The sequence below is a fragment of the Schistocerca gregaria genome, chromosome 8, assembly GCF_023897955.1.
Source record: "Schistocerca gregaria isolate iqSchGreg1 chromosome 8, iqSchGreg1.2, whole genome shotgun sequence".
Taxonomy (NCBI): domain Eukaryota; kingdom Metazoa; phylum Arthropoda; class Insecta; order Orthoptera; family Acrididae; genus Schistocerca; species Schistocerca gregaria.
The window spans coordinates 436,796,027-436,817,905 of NC_064927.1; the positions used below are offsets into that span (position 1 = coordinate 436,796,027).

Below are 21,879 nucleotides of genomic sequence, written 5' to 3' on the forward strand. Positions count from 1 at the left end.
GGGCAACCACACAAAGAAGCCAGGAGTAACGCAACTTGCATTCGCGATACAATGAAAGGTTATGTAGCCGGTTTCTGTATCAGACATCACATTTGGATATTGATTGTTGGAGACAAGATCGTTTTATGCCTCGCGGAAGAAGAGGAAACGTCTGCCAGCGTGTGCCATGGTTCACCGGCTGTCGGATCGTGACGCGTCCACAATATTACTACGAGAGATATTTGTTGGGAACCGACGACTGCAACGTGAATAAGTGTTCGAAGGGTCCAGGAGGGCCGTACTGAATGCCTTGCAAGATCTGAAGGGTTCCATGTGACTAGCTCCCGAGAGGAACGGCACACGAATTGCTTGGCCGTGCAGGGTCGGATAGCCGTATCATATATCTCTCGGATCAGGGACTGGGCTTGTCTGCAGCAAGTGGGGCTTCACTGCCACGATTTCCTTTGGCTAGGGAGCAGAGAGAGGTGCTGCGACACCTGTCCACACAACGACAGCACTGGTTACACGAGTGACACCAGTTTTCCTCGTTTTACCTACAGCATCAAGATAGATGTATCTGCGTGGAGGCTACGTTGTCATATTGCACACATCACCATCATAAGGGTCCTGCCTGATGGTATGCAATGTCACCTGATCCACATCACAACCACCTCCTGTTCCTATAGCCGGTAATCTGGGTAGCAGGCGTTATAATTATGACGTGTTAAGGCCAGTTGTGGAGACTGTCTTCGGCCTCTCCGTGACGTCATTTCTCATAAAGATAACGCAGGATCGCATGTTCCCCGGGTTGTCCCGAACTATCTCTATGGATAGACTGTCCAACTTTTGCTGTGGGTAGCACCCTGTCCAGACGTTTCCCCATCTGGAAACACCTGTCCATTGGTTGCAGGGACATTGCTACGCCACGATTCCCCAGCCTCTACGATCGATGGTCCGCAGCTCATGGTCTCGCTGTCGCGTTCTCGCTTCCCGAGCACGGGGTCCCGGGTTCGATGCCCGGCGGGGTCAGGGATTTTCACCTGCCTCGAGATAACTGGGTTTTTGTGTTGTCCTCGTCATTTCATCATCATTCATGAAAGTGGCGAACTTGGACTGAGCAAAGGCTGGGAATTTGTACGGACGCTGATAACCGCGCAGTAGAGCGTCTCACAAACCAAACAGCACCATCATCATCATCTACGATCGATGAACTCTACTATAAAGTGGGTGTTGCCGCCACAGGTTGCAGATCTGTGTATTACCCTTCGGGATTAACTGAAGCGTTTGACAGTGCTTCGCCATATTGCAAGCATACATATTGCCCACCTCGCCACAGTATTGATAGTTGCCTCTCTCAGCTGCACGGAGCGCTGCATGATTAGAGAGAGTCGCGCGTGAGCTTTAGCGATAGACGCCACATGTCTGCTGCCAAAGAAATTGCTGCATTTGAATGAAAAACAGTTAGAGGTTTCTCTGTAAAAGTTGTGTATGTTACATCAGTTCCAACACTATGTCTCAGTGAAGTAACCTTTAAGGAAAAAAAAAGACGCTCCACGAGGGACTTATTCGAATGGGATGGAAATCTGTGGACACTGATATGTGGCTCCGTTGCCGCCAGATGTTTCTCTGTATTCATTTAAAATATCTGCAATCGACTCTGTATCGGCTATTTAAGCGCATGACGCTGTGGGGGAGAGAGCAGGTTTTGGTTGGTTGGTTGGTTGGTCTATCGGTGTGCGGTCGGTTGTCGACGGTCACTGTTTGCGCATCCTCTGCCTCTTTCTGACACGTGGGCGCTGGGGCTGCGGACGGAGACGTGCGTGCGGTCGGCGAGTGTGTACTGCGTTTAGTGAGGGCGCGGTCGTCTCGTCTGTGCTGCTACACTATGTGAACATGTAAAAGTGGCGTTGGAATACTCCAGCCTTCAACCGGATACGCTACAGAATCAAACGGTGGGAACTGTTCAGGTCTTAAAGCCCTGCGGTATATATGTATATTGAATTACGTGCTCGTGGACTGTGTGGTTCGTCCCGGCGGAGCTCGAGTCCTTCCCCGGGAATGGGTGTGTGTGTTTGTCCTTAGGATAATTTAGGTTAAGTAGTGTGTAAGCTTAGGGACTGATGACCTTAGCAGTTAACTCTAATCAGATTTCACACACATTTGAACATTTTTGAATTCCGTGCTGTTTGCAGTTAACGGCTCTCCCCATGTTTGCACGCCCATGTTATCTGTTTCGTATTGAGCACTGGTGCACAGCTTATTGAACAGTGGTTACCTTTGTGAATGAGGTTGGCCTGTATTGGACGCACTTGAGATACGAGCAAGGAGTGCATATCTATGTACGTGTATGCGCATTCCCAAATAAACACAGGTTCGATTTTCTGGCTGTTTGCTGGTATTTAGGTAATGGGTTCAGAGGTAAATAAGCAGAGACTTAATGATGAAAAGTACTGAAATTATTGAGTGTGTTCAAAAATGTTTGTGAAATCTTTTGGGACTTAACTGCTAAGGTTATCAGTCCCTAAGCTTACACGCTACTTAACCTAAATTATCCTAAGGACAAACACACACACCCATGCCCGGCGGAGGACTCGAACCTCGAGGCTGGGACCAGCCGCACAGTCCATGACTGCAGCGCCTTAGACTATTGAGTGTCTGCCGGCCGTGGTGGTCTAGTGGTTCTAGGCGCGCAGTCCGGAACCGCGGGACTGCTACGGTCGTAGGTTCGAATCCTGCCTCGGGCATGGATGTGTATGATGTCCTTAGGTTAGTTAGGTTTAAATAGTTCTAAGTTCTAGGGGACTGATGACCATAGATGTTAAGTCCCATAGTGCTCAGAGCCATTTGAACCATTTATTGAGTGTCTCTTTATGGAATATATCTATATACACTCCTGGAAATTGAAATAAGAACACCGTGAATTCATTGTCCCAGGAAGGGGAAACTTTATTGACACATTCCTGGGGTCACATACATCACATGATCACACTGACAGAACCACAGGCACATAGACACAGGCAACAGAGCATTCACAATGTCGGCACTAGTACAGTGTATATCCACCTTTCGCAGCAATGCAGGCTGCTATTCTCCCATGGAGACGATCGTAGAGATGCTGGATGTAGTCCTGTGGAACGGCTTGCCATGCCATTTCCACCTGGCGCCTCAGTTGGACCAGCGTTCGTGCTGGACGTGCAGACCGCGTGAGACGACGCTTCATCCAGTCCCAAACATGCTCAATGGGGGACAGATCCGGAGATCTTGCTGGCCTGGGTAGTTGATTTACACCTTCTAGAGCACGTTGGGTGGCACGGGATACATGCGGACGTGCATTGTCCTGTTGGAACAGCAAGTTCCCTTGCCGGTCTAGGAATGGTAGAACGATGGGTTCGATGACGGTTTGGATGTACCGTTCACTATTCAGTGTCTCCTCGACGATCACCAGAGGTGTACGGCCAGTGTAGGAGATCGCTCCCCACACCATGATGCCGGGTGTTGGCCCTGTGTGCCTCGGTCGTATGCAGTCCTGATTGTGGCGCTCACCTGCACGGCGCCAAACACGCATACGACCATCATTGGCACCAAGACAGAAGCGACTCTCATCGCTGAAGACGACACGTCTCCATTCGTCCTTCCATTTACGCCTGTCGCGACACCACTGGAGGCGGGCTGGACGATGTTGGGGCGTGAGCGGAAGACGGCCTAACGGTGTGCGGGACCGTAGCCCAGCTTCATGGAGACGGTTGCGAATGGTCCTCGCCGATACCCCAGGAGCAACAGTGTCCCTAATTTGCTGGGAAGTGGCGGTGCGGTCCCCTACGGCACTGCGTAGGATCCTACGGTCTTGGCGTGCATCCGTGCGTCGCTGCGGTCCGGTCCCAGGTCGACGGGCACGTGCACCTTCCGCCGACCACTGGCGACAACATCGATGTACTGTGGAGACCTCACGCCCCACGTGTTGAGCAATTCGGCGGTACGTCCACCCGGCCTCCCGCATGCCCACTATACGCCCTCGCTCAAAGTCCGTCAACTGCACAACTGCACATACGGTTCACGTCCACGCTGTCGCGGCGTGCTACCAGTGTTAAAGACTGCGATGGAGCTCCGTATGCCACGGCAAACTGGCTCCCACTGACGGCGGCGGTGCACAAATACTGCGCAGCTAGCGCCATTCGACGGCCAACACCGCGGTTCCTGGTGTGTGCGCTGTGCCGTGCGTGTGATCATTGCTTGTACAGCTCTCTCGCAGTGTCCGGAGCAAGTATGGTGGGTCTGACACACGGGTGTCAATGTCTTCTTTTTTCCATTTCCAGGAGTGTAGTATAATTAAGCGGCTCTGAGTTCAGTTACGAGTGTGTGATTTAGCACTATGACTAGTTTCTTATATATTTGAGTATATTATCAAATCCTGCTCTGGCAGTAATAGGCCTGTCTGCACATATAATTAATGAGAAAGTAGAACAGATTAAGTGGTTAATTCTGAGTGTGAATGGCTTGTCGGTCCCTTGTGGCCGTACTCCTGTTTTGAAATACTTCAGATGTTTTAAGGATTGTGTTGCTCTGGATACTGCCCAGTTACTATATGGTTTTGAGTTGTTGTTTTAGTGGTACAATCAGCGGTGCGCGTGGTCCGTTGTAGCTGGTCGTTTAACTGGGGGACGACGCCTTGGCGGCGGCCAGTTTGAACTGTAACCGACAGCGCGGTCGCTGTGTTTATCAGTAGACTCCAGTTTTCAGCGAATTTAAGTTGAGTGTTTTATTATTTGTTCCTGGCGACGCCGAGGCGTCCGTCTTTCCTTCTTCGCCGTTCCTTTCAGCCTTCATTCAGGCTGGATCTGAGTTGTAGTTTCCGAGCACCTCTGATGTTCCATTACATATTACTGTAATATTGTAATATCTGAAAGATACCTTTCATTGTGTTGGGATTTTAATATCTTACTCAGAAAGAGAAATTGTGAGTTGTTTCTGCTGTTATGTCTTAAAAGGTGTCCTGCTTCTGCGGGAGCTGTTCTCAGTAAACCATTTATTGTTTAATAATGTTTTCATAATTCGGGGGTATAGTCATAATATATTTCTTTAAAGTCGGTACCACCATGTGAATGTTATTTATTTACAGTGTTTCATTTACACTTACACGATCATGATTTCGGCTTCGACGTGCCATTATCAAGCGTTTCAAGTGTTATAAACTGCCTGAGATAGCATACTATGTCTAATATTGTATTTTAATACGAAAGTATGTTATCTTAGGCAATTTATAACACTTAAAACACTTGATAATGGTGCATTGAAGCCAAAATCATGATTGTGTAAGTGTAAATGTAACACTGTAAATAAACAACAGTCTAATGACGGTACTGTAAAGAGACATTTATTGTTTGTATGGTTCTTAGATTTATGTCATGAGGGTTTTAAAATTATTTATTGTTTGGGGTGGGTTTAGACGTCCGTAGACATTTCGTCTGTTTAGTAATGTTTCAAATTCTAGAGCATTATTATGTATATTATTCTACGGTAACAGCAGTTTCATGTTGTCATTCAGCTGTTGAATAAAATCTGTTGAAAATTACAAGCCAGAGTTTGTGTTTGATCGGTGATTATTGCCTTGTCTTTACTGAGTTGAAGTATCCTTGAGCGTGTGTCCCACGTCTCAGATGTGATGTACATGCACAGATCAAAGTAAAAATGGGTGATTTATTCAAGAGAAAGAGTTTCACAAAGCCTAGGGCAATATCTGGCCCTTATTCAAGCAGTTCTTCGACTTGGCGTTGATTGCTAGAGTTGTTGGATGTCTTCCTGAGAGACGTCGTGCCAAATGGCACGTTAGATCGTCAAACTCTTTAAGTGATGTAAGAGGCCTGCCCAAAATGCTCCATAAGTTCTCAGTTGGGGAGAGACCCGGCGACCTTACAGGCCAGCGTAGGGTTTTACAAGCAGTTTAAACTCTCGCCGTTATCTTGTTGAAATGTAAGCCCAAGACGGCTTGGCATAAAGGGTCACAAAACGGGGCGTAGAACGCCGTCGACATACGCTGTGCTGTGAGAGCGCCGCGGATGACAACCAAAGAGGTCCTTCAATGAAAAAAAAATTATGCCAATCCAGATATCAGTTCTGGTTGTCAGGGTGCAAGGTGGGCGACAGCCACGGTGATATCCCACTGCTGTCTGGGGCGTCTCCATACACGTATTCGCCGGTCACCGGGCTGTAATTTGAAGCGAGAGTGATCACTAAAAGATAATTCTTCTCTAATCAATAAGTTTAGATGCTTTACATTCAGCAAGGTAATGCCTGCCCGCACACGGAGAGAGTTTCTACTGCTTGTGTTCGCGCTTGCCAAATCCTTCCTTGGCCAGAGAGCTCGCCGGATCTCTGTCCAACTGAGAATGTTTGGAGCATTATTTGCCTGGTCCTTCAACCAGGTCGGGATTTTAACGATCTAACGCGCCAGTTGGGCAAAATTTGGCACGATGTCCCTCAGGAGGCATCCAACTCTCTCTGCTTGCATAAGGGCCAGAAGTGGACCAACGCGTGCTAAATTTGTGAAGACCTTTCTCTTGAATAAACCATCCAATTTTTCTGAAATCGCAGTCGTTTATTTGTCTGTGCATGTACATAATATCTAATGACTGCCATCCTATTTGGATAATTCTTCCGAGACGTGTTTCCGCATTCCCGTGTCATGTCGTCGATGTAACTGAGCCGGGCCTCGAAGATCGATAGGTCGCGGCACGCTCCTGGATTCCACATGTTCTAGACCCGAGAGCGTCCCCCGTTAGGAGGCGCACGTGGCGTGTGCTGACATCTCATAGCGTGACACGGAACGGAGGAGGGAGGCAGTCTGGTTGAAACATGTCCGTTTGAAGAGGGCAGTCTGCTATCGTCCGAGGCCACTTCGTCTAACTACTTCCTGGATTCGCTGCCCATATTGTGCGAGCACGTTGGGTCTGTGGGAGAGGGCAGAGTGCAGTCGACTGGGTGCAGCCGAGGCAGGGGATTTCGGTCGGAGGAACGAACACGCAGACTCAGCTGGCGTTGGAGCGCTGCCGATCACACTAACACCCGGAATAATTAACATCAGCAGCACCCTATAACCGAGAGGTCGCCAAGAGGTCCTGTGGGCAGCAGCACACGGACGAGTGTGAATCTGCTGCCACCAGCAACGCTCCTGCCTAAAGACCACGAGGTGTTTGATAAAAGTAATGAGACATATGTTATTTACCAAAGGTTTATTTTCAAGCAACATTGTCTCATTCAAAGTACACTACTGGCCATTAAAAATGCTACACCAAGAAGAAATGCAGATGATAAACGGGTATTCATTGGACAAATAGATTATACTAGAACTGACATGTGATTACATTTTCACGCAATTTGGGTGCATAGATCTTAGGAAATCAGTACCCAGAACAACCACCTCTGGCCGTAATAACGGCCTTGATACGCCTGGGCATTGTGTCAAACAGAGCTTGGATGGCGTGTACAGGTACAGCTGCCTATGCACCTTCAACGCGATACCACAGTTCATCAAGAGTAGTGACTGGCGTATTGTGACGAGACAGTTGCTCGGCCACCACTGGCCAGACGTTTTCGGTTGGTGAGAGATCTGGAGAATGTGCTGGCCAGGACAGCATGCGATCGTGCATTATCCTGCTGAAATGTAGGGTTTCTCAGGGATCGAATGAAGGGTAGAGCCACGGGTCGTAACACATCTGAAATGAAACGACCACTGTTCAAAGTGCCGTCAGTGCGAACAAGAGGTGACCGAGACGTGTAACCAATGGCACCCTATATTATCACGCCGGGTGATACGCCAACATGGCGATGATGAATACACGCTTCCAATGTGTGTTCACCGTGATGGATGCGACCATCATAATGCTGTAAACAGAACCTGGATTCGTCCGAAAAAATGAAGTTTTGCCATTCGTGCACCCAGGTTCGTCATTGAGTACACCATAGCAGGCGCTCCCGTCTGTGATGCAGCGTCAACTGTAACCGCAGCCATGGTCTCCGAGCTGATAGTCCATGCTGCTGCAAACGTCGTCGAATTGTTAGTGTAGATGGCTGTTGTCTTGCAAACGTCCCCATCTGTTGACTCAGGGATCGAGACGTGGCTGCACGACCCGTTACAGTCATGCGGATAAAATTCCTGTCATCTCGACTGCTAGTGATACGAGGCCGGTGGGATCCAGTATGGAATTTCGTATTACCCTTCTGAACCCACCGATTCCATATTCTGCTAACAGTCATTGGATATCGACGAACGCGAGCAGCAATGTCGCGATACGATAAGCCGCAATCACGATAGGCTACAATCCGACCTTCATCAAAGTCGGAAACGTGGTCGTACGCATTTCTCTTCCTTACACAAGGCATCACTACTGCTGTTTGAGTATGAGAAATCGGTTGGAAACTTTCCTCATGTCAGCACGTTGTAGGTGTCGCCACCGGCGTCAACCTTGTGTGAATGCTCTGAGAAGCTAATCATTTGCATATCACAGCATCTTCTTCCTCTCGGTTAAATTTCGCGTCTGTAGTACGTCATCTTCATGGAGTAGCAGTTTTAATGGCCATTAGTGTAGTTATCATCAGCAGCTATAGGCTGATGGGGTCGCTGTTCCCAGTCTTGGTAGCATTGCGGAACGGCTTCAACTGGTAGGGTCTTTAACACGTCGATAACATTCTTTCGAATGATCTCCCGAGTTCCAAAATTACGACCTGTTACGACATCTTTCAATTTTGGGAAAAGAAAATAGACACAGAGGTTCAGATGAGGTGAATAGGGGACTATGGAACAACAGGAGCACCGTTTGAGGTCAAAAATTCGGAGATGGAAGTGGCTGTCTGACACGGGACGTTGTCATGATCCACTTGTCTGTAATGTCCAGTCTCATTCGATTCATCCTTTTCATGAGCCCCTCAAGGATATCTTTGTAAAACACTTCGTTGACTGTTTGTGCTGCAGGAAATATTTCTATATGGACAATACCCCTACTGTTAAAAAAGTGAATCGGGATTGGTTTGGTCTTTGATTTGCTCACTTGAGCTTCTTTCGGTCGAGGAGATATCTCAGTGTGCTACTACTCACTTTTCCGCATTGTCTCAGGACCTTATTGAAAAGCCCAGGATTCGTCATCTGTGATCCCATGGCCGAAACATTCGTGGTTATTGGCCATCCTCTCAACTTCAATGCAAACGTTTCTTTGATTGTTCTTCCGCTCAGTCGTGAGGTTTTTCGGCACCATTTTGGCACGAATCTTTCGCATGGGCAAAATTTCAGTCAAAATTTGATGTTCAGTGGAAGTGTTTAACAAGTCACGCATCATCCTTATCGTTAAACGTAGGTCTAATCTCACAGGACCACGCACAAGTTCGACGTTTTCGTCGGTATATGAAATTGAAGGTGTCCCTGAGTGAGTTACATCTTCAACGTGTTCTCCGACTTCCAAAAATGATCTGTGCCAGCGAAAAACTTGTGCTCTTGATAAGGAGTGTTCCCCGTAGGCCTGTTTGAACTTTGCAAACGCCAGATTCCCCAAATTTAACACAAAACTTGATGGCATAACGTTGCTCTAATTCCGCTGTTCCATCTTCACAACACACAACAAAAATGCAGCTTCACTGATGGTGCTCTTGAAAATCACGTGATGTCTGTACAGAGCTGATACTCGGAGTGGGCATCTGGAAGGGATGAATACACCGGTCTACACAAGTAGAAGAAAACATCGGTGCCAAGTCGCTCCCATTGTTGTCAGTCTTATTACTTTGCTCTTATGCCTCGTATACCGGCTGAGTGCAGTTTGAACCGATTTAAATCGTGCCTGCTCGGTTGCCCTTTGTAAACTGAAATGAAATTGGTACACCTCGGCATCTAGTTTTGGCGGGCATGCTGTGTGCCTGACACCTATTAACATTCAGGAATGTGTACCGTTGTGTCAGCCATGTTTAAGCTGCGGCTCTAAGCGCTGTTTGGTTAAACCACTGTTAATTTGAAAGGTTCAAAAGGTGAAGTCTCTTGATCAACAGTACAGGTTAGTCTCTCGTGGTACAAATTTTTTCTTGAGTTTTATTCTTGGTGGTGGTGGTGGTTAGCGTTTAACGTCCCATCGACAACGAGGTCATTAGAGACGGAGCGCTAGCTCGGGTTAGGAAAGGAGTGGGAAGGAAATCGGCCGTGACCTTTCAAAGGAACCATCCCGGCATTTGCCTGAAACGATTTAGGGAAATCATGGAAAACCTCAATCAGGATGGCTGGAGACGGGATTGAACAGTCGTCCTCGAGAATGCGAGTCCAGTGTGCTAACCACTGCGCCACCTCGCTCGGTTTTTATTCTTGTTTTCTGTGTTTAATAATAAGGTTGTCAAAGCTATTTAAATTGTACTTTTGTTGTGTGCCCAAATAGTAACTGAAATTTCTCGTGTAATTTTATTTCCGGGTCGAGACTAGCTTGTGCTGCAGTAATACGTCTTCCGCTAATTGTGTTTAGCTTGTTATCAAGCAAATTGTGTTTGCATTAAGAAACTGTTGTGTAGTTGGAACTATCTGGAACGTTACGAATCTGTTATTATACACTCATCGAACTGTAGATTGGACCGTACCTGGAAAACGTGGCACCCGCCTGTCGTTTGAATACTATTACATAGTCCATATCAAGGAAGGAGTTTTTGATTTTATGTTGCATCATCATCTTAATACTGCGTACTTAAAGGAGGTACCCTTTTTTCTACGGGGAACTCATTTACCTTTCTAAATTATATGGTCTATCAACAATGTAAGATGGCCCTGTACCAGCGTTTGTTATGTCTTTTAAGATATCTTTGTATATGTGATCCAGAAGTGTCCGCTGTTGCGTAACCCGATCAGTGTTTGCTGTGCCGCGTCCAGACTAATGGGTGACATCGGTGTTTCTGTCCTGTCCCCCCAATGTATTACTGGCGAGCGGACCTATTGTGTTCTGTCGATGCAACTGCTCATTGTTATTCCATTGTTAAAACTTCTAACCTCATTTGTCAGTTAACGCAGCACTAGGAGGCCTAATAAACTGTGTTACTGCTACGAATGAGGCTCAGTTTTGCATTGTCGATCCTTCCACTCCCACCAAGAACTGACGACTGGCCGTGAATCAGTAACAATCATCCACGTAGCGACTTCGAATGTAACAACAAATTTATTGTTATCAGTCACTGTTTAATTATCTACAGGAGGCGTTTCAAAGGTTGATAGTTCAAATGGCTCTGAGCATTACGGGACTTAACATCTGAGGTCATCAGTCCCCTAGAACTTACAAGTACTTAAACCTAAGTAACCTAAGGACATCAAACACGTCCACGCCCGAGGCAGGATTCGAACCTGCGACCGTAGCGGTCGCGCGTTCCAGACTGAAGCGCCTAGAACCGCTCGGCCACACTGCCCGGCTTCAAAGGTTTAACCTTCCAAGCTCAGGTAGATATACATTTGTTAGTATGACATATGCGTGTGTTGTGTTATGATTTTTGGAGGAATTTGTGCAACTGTCTAATGGAGAAACAAAACACTCCAGTGGCCACAGGTGTTGTAACACATCACGTGTATACTGTCATATTTCGTGAAAAAAGATGGCTTTTCACAAAATATGACAATATTTGGTTATGGTCTCGTGCCTCCTTTGTCGGCAGAGGGCAGTCTGTGAATTTCATTAGGACCAGCACGCCTCCATGGGGTGGGCGTGCTCTGCAGTCATTGTATGAACAAGGCTGACACTGGTCCGATTGCTGGACAGTGACTGCCGCCCTGCCTTTCCACCCCATGGACGTAATATAAGCACCACATTTTTGGTTTTTTGCATTAACTTCAAAGGCCCAGACATTGTAGTGAAACTTCGGTAGCGTCAGAATGCTGGTTCTGTTTCGCTCCAAAAAATTTTGTTTCTCCAATGAGATTGCATCGTGCCACCTAGTTCGTGACGTCTGCAGGCCGTGCAGTCATGGTAACACTGCTTTAGCTCGTGCCAACCTCGTGACGATAAAATGCGTGTGTTCTACGTAAAGAGTGGGACGTTTGCTTTACTTTCTCCTATTTTTCATAAATTTTATTACGTTTCTCGTCTATCACATTTTCGACAGCTAGGGGTCGTTCTCTCCACGTTAAATTTTGTAAGAGTTTGAAGTTTGGCAGGGGGAGGGAACTTCTTGGACTTCCGGGTTACGAGCGGCAGAGAAGTTTGGAGAGTTTCGCGGGACGGAGAGTCGGAGGAGACGGGAGCTGCTGGCCGTCTGGGGCTGCTTGGCACACTTTGCTGACCTTGAGCAGATGTGAGTTCCTACTGCCCACGTTGGCGTGATCTGTAATCTGAACAGCTCTTACGTTTCTGGAACATAAGTTATGTCGCTGATTTAATTCGGATTTGTATCTTGTTTTGTTAATCCTGTATCAGCGAGCTGCGCAGATAAGGATATCTTCGCGCTTCCAGAATGGAAAAGTTTAGAACGTGGGAGATGAGGTACTGGTGGAAGTAAAGCATTTACCATGGGTCGTAAGTCATGCTCGTGTACCTTAGTCAGTAGAGCAAATGCTGGCGAAAGGGGCCGAAAGGGAAAAGTTTCGAGGTCAAGTCTCTGTCCAGCACCCAGTTTTAATCTGGCAGAAAGTTCCATTTTGGTGCTTCATTCTCCATGCAGTCTTCCTTTCACTAGTGTTCAAAAACTTTTGAGCAAAAGTGTAAAATTTTCGCTGCTTACATTACGACAGGAAGTTATAATCCGGTATCGGTAAGTCCAGTAAACCAAAATTTCGCCTTCTGTTAACATCTGAACTACTCGCAAATGTATTCGCATATTCTCCCGATTATACTGCGCAGCCACTATACGTCATATTTACACTACTGGCCATTAAAATTGCTACACGAAGAAGAAATGCAGATGATAAACGGGTATTCATTGGATAAATATATTATACTAGAACTGACATGTGACTACATCTTCACGCAATTTGAGTCCATAGATACTGAGAAATTAGTACCCAGAACAACCACCTCTGGCCGTAATAACGGCCTTGATACGCCTGGGCATTGAGTCAAACAGAGCTTGGATAGCGTGTACAGGTACAGCTGCCCATGCCGCTTCAACACGATACCACAGTTCATCAAGAGTAGTGACTGGCGTATTGTGACGAGCCAGTTGCTCGGCCACGATTGACAAGACGTTTTCAGTTGGTGAGAGATCTGGAGAATGTGCTGGCCAGGGCAGCAGCCGAAAATTTTCTGTGTCCAGAAAGGTCCGTACAGGACCTGCAACATGCGGTCAAGCGTTATCCTGCTGAAATGTAGGCTTTCGAAGGGATCGAATGAAGGGTAGAGCCACGGGTCGTAACACATGTGAAATGTAACGTCCACTGTTCAAAGTGCCGTCAATGCGAACAAGAGGTGACCGAGACGTGTAACGAATAGCACCCCATAGCATCACGCCGGGTGATACGCCAGTATAGCGATGACGAATACACGCTTGCAATGTGCGCTCACCGCGATGTCGCACAAACACGGCTGCGACCATCACGATGCTGTAAACAGAACCTGGTTTCATCCGCAAAAATGACGTTTTGCCATTCGTGCACCCAGGTTCGTCGTTGAGTACACCATCGCAGCCGCTCCCGTCTGTGATGCAGCGTCAAGGGTAACTACAGCTTGGTGTCCGAGCTGATAGTCGATGCTGCTGCAAACGTCGTCGAACTGTTAGTGTAGATGGCTGTTGTCTTGGAAACGTCCCCATCTGTTGACTCAGGGATCGAGACGTGGCTACACGATCCGTTAGAGCCACGCGGATAAGATGCGTGTCATCTCGATTGCTAGTGATACGAGGCCGTTGGGAACCAGCACGGCGTTCCGTATTACCCTTCCGAACCCAACGATTCCATATTCTGCTAACAGTCATTGGATCTCGACCAACGCGAGTAGCAATTGTCCGCAGCTCGTGGTCGTGCGGTAGCGTTCTCGCTTCTCACGCCCGGGTTCCCGGGTTCGACTCCCGGCGGGCTCAGGGATTTTCTCTGCCTCGTGATGACTGGGTGTTGTGTGGTGTCGTTAGGTTAGTTAGGTTTAAGTAGTTCTAAGTTCTAGGGGACTGATGACTATAGATGTTAAGTCCCATAGTGCTCAGAGCCATTTGAACCATAAACCGCAATCGCGATAGGCCACAATCCGACCTTCATCAAAATCGTGAAAGTGATGGTACGCATTTCTCCTCCTTACAACGAGGCATCATCTACATCTATATGATTACTCTGCAATTCACATTTGAGTGCTTGGCAGAGGGTTAATCGAACACAATCATACTATCTCTCTACCATTCCACCCCCGAACAGCGCGCAGGGAAAACGAACACCTAAACCTTTCTGTTCGAGCTCTGATTTCTATTATTTTATTTTGATGATCATTCATACCTATGCAGGCTGGGCTCAACAAAATATTTTCGCATTCTGAAGAGAAAGTTGGTGACTGAAATTTCGTAAATAGATCTCGCCGCGACGAAAAACGTGTATGCTTTAATATCTTCCATCCCAACTCGCGTGTCATATCTGCCACACTCTCTCCCCTATTACGTGATAATACCAAACGAGCTGCCCTTTTTTGCACCGTTCGATGTCCTCCGTCAATCCCACGTGGTAAGGATCCCACACCGCGCAGCAATATTCTAACAGAGGACGAACGAGTGTAGTGTGAACTGTCTCTTCAGTGGACTTGTTGCATCTTCTAAGTGTCCTGCCAATGAAACGCAACCTTTGGCTCGCCTTCCCCACAATATTCTCTATGTGGTCTTTCCAACTGAAGTTGTTCGTAATTTTAACATACAGGTACTTAGTTGAATTGACAGCCAGGCAACGCCGGTCAACTGCTGTTTGTGTATGAGAAATCGGTTGGAAACTTTCCTCGTGTCAGCACGTTGTAGGTGTTGCCACCGGCGCCAACCTTGTGTGAATGCTCTGAAAAGCTAATCATTTGCATATCACAGCATTTTCCTCCTGTCGGTTAAATTTCGCGTCTGTAGCACGCCATCTTCGTGGTGTAGGGCAATTTTAATGGCCAGTAGTGTAGTTTGATGCTGTCCTCGAGGTTCAGTGGCTGGCAGTGTCGACGACCGTGCAGAGTGACAAGTGCGATGTCCCCGGCGTGTGTGAGCCGCATCCCCGTCCGCGGCGTCGTTACGCGAGCGCTACACTTGGACCCCCTCCCGGCCACCAGCCGCGCTGGAGAAGCGCAGCCGGCTCTGCGCGGCCTCTCCTTGGGACGGCCGTCCCTCTCTCCGCGCGCTCAGTGCGACGCCGACCTGCCCGCCGGCAACATCATGCATCCAGCCGCAGCAGCCGCCGCCGCCGCCGCCGCGCTCCTCGTGAGTACCGCAGCCAGCGCAGCCGGTGGCGGGCTCCAGCAAAACTCTCAAACATGTGGCCGGCGAGCAGCCAGAGTCGGCATGGCCTGCCCCTGGAGGATGATCCCAGACACGTGGTTCACGTCTTGGACCGTGGCGAATCCTCACAAAATGTCGTCGTTCTGCTTCAGGACCTCTATGACGGTGTTGACCTCCACCAGTGTCACATCCGTTTGTAATCGACTGATTACTGGTCTCCCTCCCGAGTTGAATACCATCAAGTTCGTCCTGTAGAAGTTCCGTGTTGTGTAACACAATACTCCTCACTACGTAATCGCGGATGTCTTCTACTCCCAACAACCGATGTCTAGTTTGGTGGTGGAGTAGAAACACGTACTGCTTTGTTTATCTTGTCCAATGATGGCATTCTCGTGTAGTCAAATAAACCGAGTAAGACTATACAACATGTAGCGACCCATTAGGCAGTCTGAATCGTCTTCAGTCCTGATTCAAACTTTCATTTTCATTGCTGTTACTCCCCTTAATTCCGCCAACATTGGATGTAAATCAGTGAAAATGAAAGTTCACGCAAGACACCAGCTGAGATAGCCTAATGGACCCCGCAAATCCAAGTGAAGTATCTACACTTCCTATATTAACAGTACGAGTATGTATAGCACAATAACATTATTATCAGAATACATTTTGCATGATATAGAGAAACATCAAAACTGTAACCAGGAAAGAAATCCTAGGAATAACAAGTAGGCTTTCGCGGCCAGTATCATGAAGATTAAAATTCTTCTAGGTGCTGTTCCGCGTCGTTGTATAAAATACTTTAATTATAGAGTTAAAACCAACTTTTCGGCCGTATTACAACAGCCTTCATCGGGACGATACTGGTTTTGGTGGAGGAAAGGTGGCTCTCTCTACTGCAGAACATCGGTGTCAATACGTAATATCTTTTGAAAATATGATCTATTGACACCGAATATCTGCAATAAATAGAGCCACCTTTCTTCCACCAAAACCAGTATTGTCCTGACGAAGGCTGTTGTAATACGGTCGAAACGTTGGTTTTACGTTTATAATTAAAGTATTTTATACAATGACGCGGTACAGTACCGAGAAGAATTTTAATCATAAAATTTCAGAAAGTTGTGCCAAAATGTCCCAGAAATATCCCTTTCTCAACAAGATCACCCATGGAATATTCAACATCAGTTAAATTCGCGACGGAATAATGAGTGAAAATTTTCGCATGAGATTAAATGACGAAAATAGATGTAGTTTACTGCAGTGCTGACGATGCCTATTTTTCTAAATATTTTTTAATTACTCTGTTTCACAGAAGGCGTCTTAAACTGCATTACTATTTCATTAATTTCACATCCAAAAGAAAACGGATCCCTGTAACTGAGGTAACTCGATTTACATTATGTAAGGCAGAAGAAGCCACTTACAGGAGGGTGAAACTTGGAAAAGAAAATAGGAGACCGAGAAATCCGAGTCCAGAACGCACAAATTTTCATTTGCCACGACATGTTCATTACACCAGAATTCAGCTTTCCTGAGAGATACTTCGCTGATATAATTTCGTGTCACTGTATCTTCATGATTTTATCCGCATTACCTGGGTGCAGCTCAGATCAATAAAATTAATTCAGTTGAATGATGATAACTACAGTTTTTACTAGCCTGAACACTGAAAGTCAGAAAATTCAGTTAAATCCATGCGACATGTATCGAAGTCTCATATAGTCATTGTGACTTTTATTTTAGCCAGACAGGAAATAATACAGTGTAGAAACATCTCAAGAACAATTGAAACGGACGAGACTTATATAATTGGTAAGCTCAATTCTACAACATTTATGCATTTTCAAGAGAGTCTAACAGCGTTCCTGGTAAGCGATGGACTTGACCAACGCATCTCTTCAGCTTTCTACATAAGATTCGAGCAATTTTACGTTACATGTCGCTTCATCGACAATTGCCAATTGACAGCACTGCGCGAATACATTCTCAGGCATTGCAACATCAAATCGAACCATCTGAGTATTGATCAAGCTATCCATCAGGGTACGAGTGAATTACGCTAACTCTACAACTAAGAATGTGAACAGTTAGTTGAATTTTCTCAGTACACTCTCTATATTTCTGGCATGACGTGGCCGATGAGTCGTTGCACTGATATCAAAAATGCTCTGTTACAGCTTTCTTCAGCATCGTCTTCAATAATTTAGACGTGAATATTTTGTTGACATATTCTGTGGTTTTTTTTTTAACTGAAAGGTTTCTATCCTGCTTCATTGCCATTATTCAGTAGGTTATTTTTCTCAATGAACACAGCTTTATTACTTTTCTAAATATTTCAAATACAACCATAACTAACGTAAACTTGACGTTAGACCCTGTCAAAGATCCGTATAAAAATCAGTAGCAATTAGCAACTCTAATTTGTTTCGTGTAATGTTGTCCATTACCCCCTTCTGTTGACTAATAGAAACTATCTTTTAGCACACGTCGCAAATTTTAACAATATTTAGCAAATTCTGGTATATGTTGTCGAAAACAGAGTACGCCTTTAACTTCTGTTCGCGTTTCTTGTGTCCGAAAGTTCGCCTACTTGAGTGGATATACAAGTACTCCATTATTTCGTGCACACAGGCACGGGATACGTAGTTTCCAGTTAGGGAAATCAATTTGAAATGGATATATGATGCACCACTAACCTGCCATAATTTGCTACGACTTGAGACATGGATTGCTGTATCATATCCTTCCCGCTTCGATTCAAACTACACGTTCAGTCGAGAGCGACGGATAATTCGAGATGGATTTCAGAAGGTCGAGAAATAGGCATACCTTCTTCCGGTTTTGTGAATTAGTGGAGGCGAAATGAACTCCAATGAGAAGTTAAGGAGGCAAGATCTATAATTTATCGCATAGGTCTGCATCTTCCTAACTCATTTTCCGGTGAGCAAGATGGCTAATACTGAAAAACTTCCATTAGACTGTCTGTAACACACATGTCGTGTGAACGTGTCTATGACAGAGAAGAAATGTAACCACAGGCATGATGCGAGGAAACGGAGAAGCTATTATCATGCAGGCATCAGTTCTGATTATCCATGTATAATAATTTTATTTTCATATGTTCACTGGATATCATTTGACCACGGTGCACTTTTCATTGGTCCATCAGCTTAACACAAAGAAAACATAAGTCATATATATACGCATCTGTAATTCACGATACAAGAACACTAAAGCACCAGAACGGGAAATTTAACGACTGTATGGAAGTTGTTGTCTTATGAACAATTTTACCTTGCTTGACTACCTGTATTTCTTTGCACGCAACTAAATTACTTACACGAAAGAGCTATAATAATTTAAGAGACTCGTCTGTGGTTTTTTTCTTCACAACGTGTCTATTATCTGGTAAAAGGCGTGAATGAGAGCACTTTCGGTGGTTCCTTGATCACGATATGCACCATGTTGCCAAATGTTTTCCCGTGACTGACATCACCCGCAACTGGAAAATATTCCCCTCCAATATGGGACGAATCTTCCAAGAATCTAGCATTCGGTTCTGAACGAGGTAGGTGGCTGTATGTTCGATTATTCACAGAGTTCTAGTTTCTTTAGTAATTCAGAAAGAGCCCATTCGTCCTATCAACGACGGCTATTCGGTGATTGAGAAGACGACCCATGTCCTGCTACTTTAAGAGTACTGAGTCTTATGGTACAGGTGATTTGGGTACAAGTTCGTTGTATGTCTAAATAATCGTGTTTTCAGAAAGGAGACGAGCTAGAAAACGGCAAATTCTGCACGGATCACAGACAACCATGGAGTATCAACGACACTATCATAGGTAGAAGCAGAGGTGATGCTGCGTAAGATATGTTGCACTGTTTGCTGCACAAGTACCGAAACCGCTAGGGCCAAAATCATGCATACAGCAGAGCATTTAAAGTGCGTAGTATGAGATAAGGAACCACTGATCAGGGAACGAATATTTATTTATTTATGAGGTTCCATGGAATCATACGAGCCGTAGCTAGTTAGTCATAGAGCCAACAGGTATGTAGTTTACAGAATGTTCATTAAAATTTGCAAACAAAAGTATTTATGTAACACGAAAAAAACTACGGGACGGTATAATGAAACATTACGGACAATGTTATCAACTAGTGCAGGGGATTTTTGTATGCAGTAGATGTGCTCCACAAGGAAACCATTCATCGTAGATTTGAATCTCAACTTTTTTCAGTTCTCCTGGAAGTCTGTTGAAGTTGAAATCTGATGGGCAGTTCACGTCATTCTGTGCAATGCTTTAGGAAAAGTCATCCAACTTTTCCGTCTTGTGTTCGCCAAATGAACGTTGCAGTTTCTTCAGTATGAGGCAGTATTATCAAAGACAATTTCCATGATGCAGTATTTGTGCAGGGATGACAGATTTAGAATTCCGAGACAACTGAATAATGGCCGATATACCATTACGTTGTCACAACTACAGAAGACAGTTTCCATCTTTGCCAACAATATTTTAACACAGACCTACCTATTCGATGTATATTGTTAAGAAGAGCGGAAAGGTAAATTTGGAAACACTTGAAATCGATAGACATATCTTACGGAATGCTAGCTTGGTTCCGAATCACCAAAGACAATCTGCTTTTCTCCCTATGTTAAATTTTCAGTTCTCCAAATGTTACGTTATATTAATAAAACCAACTGTAGTGCTAATTATTTAATGTACCTATTTTCTTTGTCCCTTTGTTGTGCTCGACAAATTTATACAGATAAAATGCAAAAGAGAACAAACGCTGCAGCTGATATTAAAAACTCGAGTGCCACATTTCTTTGTTGACGCGGTAGTTGCAACTCAGCTATAAAATTATAGATGTAATAATGATGTCGGGACCAATGTGGTGAGAAACAATAACTGCACCAAAACGTCTACCAGTTTTCGCAGGAAGCAAATGCAGATTTTGCTTGGATATGTCAGTAAAATTAATTTCGTGAACAATTGAAGCAACATATAATGAAGTCCCCAAGAACGAGAGGGGCTGTCGTTGACGTTTTCGATGAGATAAATTCGACGACAAGGGGGCCCCTGAATACGAAGGGCTTCTGATTTTGCTTTAATGTGTACGTTTTTGTCAATAAAATACAAAATGTTCATTTGCGACTATTAGATCCTAACGTTGACCCTAAATGTTTGGAACACGGTGTATTTATCACCTGATCCTACTGACGAATAGATTAGTGGCGGTATGTTAACAGATCAGTAATCGAAACGAGTGCGCAGAAAATAATGAAGTCAAATGCGTTCGTTTTCGAGGCTGAGTGTTTTTCGATAAAGCAGAGAACGAAGACTGGATTTGTTCCACTTGTGTAACTTTTCTTGCATTTACGAACTATAGCTCTGAATTTCGTCGATCTCCGTATTTGGCAGACTGTCAACCGTTTACTAAATGATTATTATCTCATACAGAACTGCTACTTTATTACTGATATTTCTCTGCCGGTTTCCTTTCTAGTGCTGATCAGTTCTATTTGTTTGCAAACCGAGTGAAAGGAAGTGCGAATGTCTTTGAGACACTTTCTGTAACATGCGAACTAAAACAAATTGTACTTACGCTGTATCTTCAGCTGCAGAGTGCTTTGGGGATGCTGTAAGTGGAAATGGGTTGTATGTGACGGCAGAGTAGGTTCTTGCATTGTTCAGTAATGAGATACAGTGTCAATCGTATTAGGCGAATCTTTTCATCCTACAAAAACATGCCCATATCCCATTCAGACGCCGAATTAACAAGAAAATAAGTTCCAAATACGGGCCAGTTATTGGTCATTATTATCAGGTACTAAGGTGGCAGGGAAAAACTGAACTCACAGAAAATATCAATATTATATGCGTGATACTGAAGGCTAGAGAACTGAAATAGTATAGCTATCCAAACGCGTAACTCTTAGGCAGTGGCTTAGTTCTCAATGAATACTTTCCAGCAACTATCTTAGTATGTATTTTCAAAAAATATATTGCTGATATAGCTCACGTAGCAGACACACAGAGTCTCTGAAAATCATAAACATGTTTTTTGACTCATAATCTTATCGACAGCGACGCCAAGTCTTAGAAGCGCAAAAAATGTTTATGTGTATGACCTTCGGAAGGCTTCATTTCCAATAGCGTATTACTTCATAAAGAGACAGTACATATATGTCACTATGTATGTATTTTCTTTAGCTGCTACTTTATCATGAATGTAGTATTACTGTTGTTACATCATTTAGAGATATAACATTAGATTTAAGATGAGGTATTATTTCGTTCTCTTACATTATTATCTACAGAACGCCGTTATTTACACGGTAATCAAAAGCCTTATTATAGCCCAGAAAGGCAGAGTGCATTTCTTTATTAAATTCACGGTGCTTCGCAATGTTGCCCAATACTTTACGTAACTAGGAGCAGAACGGGTAAGACAAAACTAGGAAATACACCCGCACTGGATGAGTATTGTATAATGTTCAGAAACGACTCAAAC

General features: G+C 45.1%; 1 protein-coding gene across 1 annotated transcript in view; it reads left to right on the forward strand.

Moving 5' to 3' along the window:
- The first annotated feature begins 15,108 nt into the window (after nucleotides 1–15,108).
- The window catches only part of LOC126285229 (uncharacterized), a 488,025-nt gene continuing 481,254 nt past the window's right edge, over nucleotides 15,109–21,879 (forward strand). Inside the window, exon 1 of the mRNA XM_049984528.1 lies at nucleotides 15,109–15,339. Within this exon, the coding sequence (XP_049840485.1) occupies nucleotides 15,109–15,339 (231 nt within the window). The remainder of the gene's footprint in view (nucleotides 15,340–21,879) is intronic.